This window comes from Telopea speciosissima, unplaced genomic scaffold (genome assembly GCF_018873765.1).
Source record: "Telopea speciosissima isolate NSW1024214 ecotype Mountain lineage unplaced genomic scaffold, Tspe_v1 Tspe_v1.0249, whole genome shotgun sequence".
Taxonomy (NCBI): Eukaryota; Viridiplantae; Streptophyta; class Magnoliopsida; order Proteales; family Proteaceae; genus Telopea; species Telopea speciosissima.
Window position 1 is genome coordinate 35426 of NW_025317585.1, and position 3903 is coordinate 39328.

Genomic DNA, 3903 nt, shown 5'->3' on the forward strand with positions numbered 1-3903 from the left:
TGATGAAGTGGTCAAAAGGGGCTGGTTGAAGGCTATAAATGTCAACTTAAACCCCTTCTTGAGATTTGCTGCAAAGTTAAAGAATGTAAAATCGAGCTTAAATGTTGGAATAAGGAGAGTATCGGAGATGTCTTCAAAAATGTTAAGGATGGAACATGATCTTGGCCGAATTCAGTATGACCTTTCTCTTTATCCCCTTGATGATTCCCTTGTTGTATTGGAGAAGGAAGCTAAAGGCAAGTTGTGGGCTGCGCTGCAAATGGAAGAAAGGTTTCTTAAGGAGAAATCTAGGGTTAGGTGGCTTGAGTTGGGAGATGGCAATAACAGTTTTTTCCACAAGTCCATGCAAAGTAGGTAAAACAGAAACCATATCTTGGAGGTCATGGATCAGGCTGGAAATACACTCACTAACCCTAAGGATATCAAAGAAGAGGCTGTTCTTTTCTACAAGAAGCTGTTCGGGTCAGATTACACTGATTTGGGCTCTTGCCCCCCCTCGATTCCCCTTTTGGGGGTGGTTTCCGAATCTCAGAATATGGAGCTTGGAAAGGAGGTAAATGGAGACGAGGTTAAAAGAGTTGTGTTTAGTTTGAAAGACTCTAAAGCCCCAGGGCCTGATGGTTTCGGGGCTGGCTTTTACAAGCACTCGTGGGAGGTCATTGGTGAGGAGCTAACACATGCTGTCCAATGGTTCTTTGCAAACTCCTTCATGCCCCGTTCTATTAATGCAACCTTTATTACTTTGGTTCCGAAGTCAGGGGATGTCTCCACTTTTGCGGGGTTTCGGCCAATTGCTTTATGCAATCTCCTATACAAGATTATTACTAAAATCCTCTCCAATAGGATCCAGCATGTTATTGGGAGTGTGGTCAGCCATAATCAGTCAGCTTTCATCAAGGGCAGGTCTATTGTTGACAATATACTTGTTTGCCATGATATTGTGCGAGGTATCGAACAAAAAGCTGCCAACCCTACTGCAGTTTTGAAGGTGGATCTTCACAAGGCCTACGACTCTCTAAGTAGGAAATTTTTGTTTGATGTGATGGGAAGAATGGGATTCTCAGATAAGTTCATAGGGTGGGTGAAGGCCTGTGTAACCACTCCTATGTTCTCTGTCCTTATAAATGGTAGCCCGGCTGGTTTCTTCAATGGAGGGAGAGGGATTAGACAAGGGGATCCATTGTCCCCCTATCTGTTCACCCTTGCTATGGAGGCCTTCACTGGAATTATGCGAAGGCTTGAGATTGATGGTCAGATTAAGCTACTACCCCGCTGTAAATCATTTCACCTTTCACACCTCATTTTTGCAGATGATCTTATGATTTTTGTGAAGGGGAACCGCGATTCTATTTTAGCTAGTTTGGGGGGTCTGGATGAGTTTGCTGCCCTCTCCGGGCTTCAACTTAACAGATCTAAGTCCTCTATTATTTTAGGGGGCCTTACCCAAACTAGTAGTCTGGAACTTTTGGATTTAACGGGTTTTTCAGAAACCAAGCTGCCTATTAGGTACCTTGGAGTTCCTCTTGTGTCCGGCAGGTTATCCATGAAAGATTGCAGCCCCATCTTGGACTTGGTTCGTCGAAAGTTGGAAGGGTGGAAGGCTAGATTCCTCTCTTATGCTGGTCGTCTTCAACTCTTAGCTTCAGTTCTTCAAGGAAGTTACATTTACTGGGCAGGGATTTTCGGCCTTCCTGGTAATGTTATCACCAAGCTGGAGTCTATGTTCTCTAACTTCCTTTGGTCGGGTCCCTCTCTTCAACGGAAGACCCACTTTATTTCTTGGGATGCGGTCTGTAAACCAAAATCAGAGGGAGGTTTGGGAATCAAGCGGATCAAAGAAATGAACATTGCTGGAATTATGAAGCAAATTTGGTGGATTGCCTCCAAGCAGGATCGGCTTTGGGTTAAGTGGGTTCAGCAAAGATACCTAAAGCAAGAGTCTCTTTGGACAGTCAAGGGTCTCAACAACTGCTCCCTGGGTCTGGCGTAAAGTTTTGAAGTATAGGGACAAAGCCCTTCCCCTTATCAAAACTATCATTGGGGATGGGGCTGCTACAAAGCTTTGGATTGATAATTGGCACCCGTGTGGAGTTCTCTTGAATAGATTTGGTAGCAGGATATGCTACGACGCAGGCTCCTACTCTCTTGCTGCCCGACATGCGTGTGTCAAGGAGATTGTGCGTGATGGAGATTGGTACCCTGGCCCCTCTACATCTTTTGACCTCATTGATATATGGAGGGCCCTTCCAACCATTGAAAAATTTCACGATGAGGTTCCGGATTTGACAGTTTGGATTGGCAACTCTTCGGGTAATTTCACTACCAAATCAGCTTGGAATGCTGTCCGCACAAGAACTGCCCATACAGATTGGAGTGAAGCTGTTTGGTTTGAAAGGGGGATTAATTCCCATTGCTTTATAGCTTGGAGATGCCTTTCGGATGCCCTCCCTACAAGGGACAACCTCATTCATAGACATATTCTAGCTCCTCATCATTGTGAGTTTTTTTGTGGCCGAGCGAAAATCATCTTTTCTTTGGGTGCCCCTTCTCTCGACATTTGGAAAATTATTTATGAGCTTTGCTTTCATGATGGAACCATGCCAAGCAATGTCATTGATGCAGCCATCTCGGTTAGATATGCCGCAGGTAGAGCAGGGAAGTTGGGGCTGGTCACCAAGCTTGCGACAATCAAGCATATCTGGTCGGAGAGAAATTTCAGAATTTTCAGGAACAAAATCAGACCTAAGGACCAGATCATAGCGGCTATAAAGGGGGATGTTATTGGCAGATTATCTTCCATTTCTTTGGTGGGTGACCCTACTACTGCCAACCTTCATATTGCTACCAAATGGGGTCTTCAAGTTCATTGGGCTGCTCGAATTCCAAAGGCCTGCTCTTGGTTTGCCCCTAATCCGAATATGGTTGCTCTCCATTGTGATGGGTCTCTTGCAGATGACAAAGCAAGCTTTGGGGGCCTCATTCGTGATGGATGTGGGGACCCCATAGCTGCCTATGCTGGTCAAGGGGAAGATCTTTCGGTGCTGTCCATGGAGTTTAAGGCTATTTACAAAGGAATTTCCCTTTGTATCGAGAAGGGCTTGTATGATGTTTCTGTTAGGTCGGATTCGAAGCTGGCCGTCGACATTTTGAATGGGCAGATCACTGGGCCCTGGCAAATCCTTATTTTGAAAAGTAAGATCCTCTCTAAGTTTAGGCTGCTGAGGTCTAAAGAATTAGTTCATGTTTGGAGAGAACAGAACCAGCCCGCAGATTTCATGGCTTCCCTCCCTACTGACCCCTCTGGAACCTATTGGGAGCCTGAGTCTTTCCCTCTGGAGCTGACCATTCTCATAAAGAAAGATAAGGAGCTAGTAACCTATTATAGGATGTAGCCTTAGGGGTTTTCTTTCTCCCTGCTGTTTGATAGGGCCTGTCCTATCTTGCTTAGGGTCCTTTTCCCCGTTTTTGGGTTCTTAAAGGATGCCTTTCTTTGTACATTTTTCTTTTCTTAGTAATACAAATCTTACTTATAAAAAAAAAAAAAAATACTTAACTTGTGAAAAGAAACGATTCTTATCTTAGGTGGACCAATGTGCAGGTGTCACACCCGTAACCAGATAATTAACAATGTCAGCAAACCAAGGTTCACTAGACACTGCCATCAGATACTCATCAAAAAAATTCTCATTGACTGAGAATCAACAGTCAAGGAATTAGGCCGTCGGGATAGATGGTCTGCAACCAAATTTTCACACCCTTTCTTATCCTTAATTTTAAGATCAAATTCTTGTAACAAAAGGACCCACCTAATGAGGCGAGCCTTGGCATCTTTCTTCTGCACAAGATATTTGATAGCTGCATGGTCAGTATAAATAATCACATGTGATCCAACCAAGTAGGGCC

General features: G+C 44.3%; 1 protein-coding gene across 1 annotated transcript; it reads left to right on the plus strand.

The window, feature by feature from the left end:
* Window positions 1-382: 382 nt before the first annotated feature.
* Window positions 383-3371, plus strand: LOC122647869 (the record flags this gene model as incomplete). The annotated part of the gene is made up of 2 exons (XM_043841176.1): window positions 383-1789; window positions 1953-3371. Coding segments are annotated over exons 1-2 (2826 nt in total), but the record flags the coding sequence as incomplete, so codon positions are not given.
* Window positions 3372-3903: the final 532 nt, after the last annotated feature.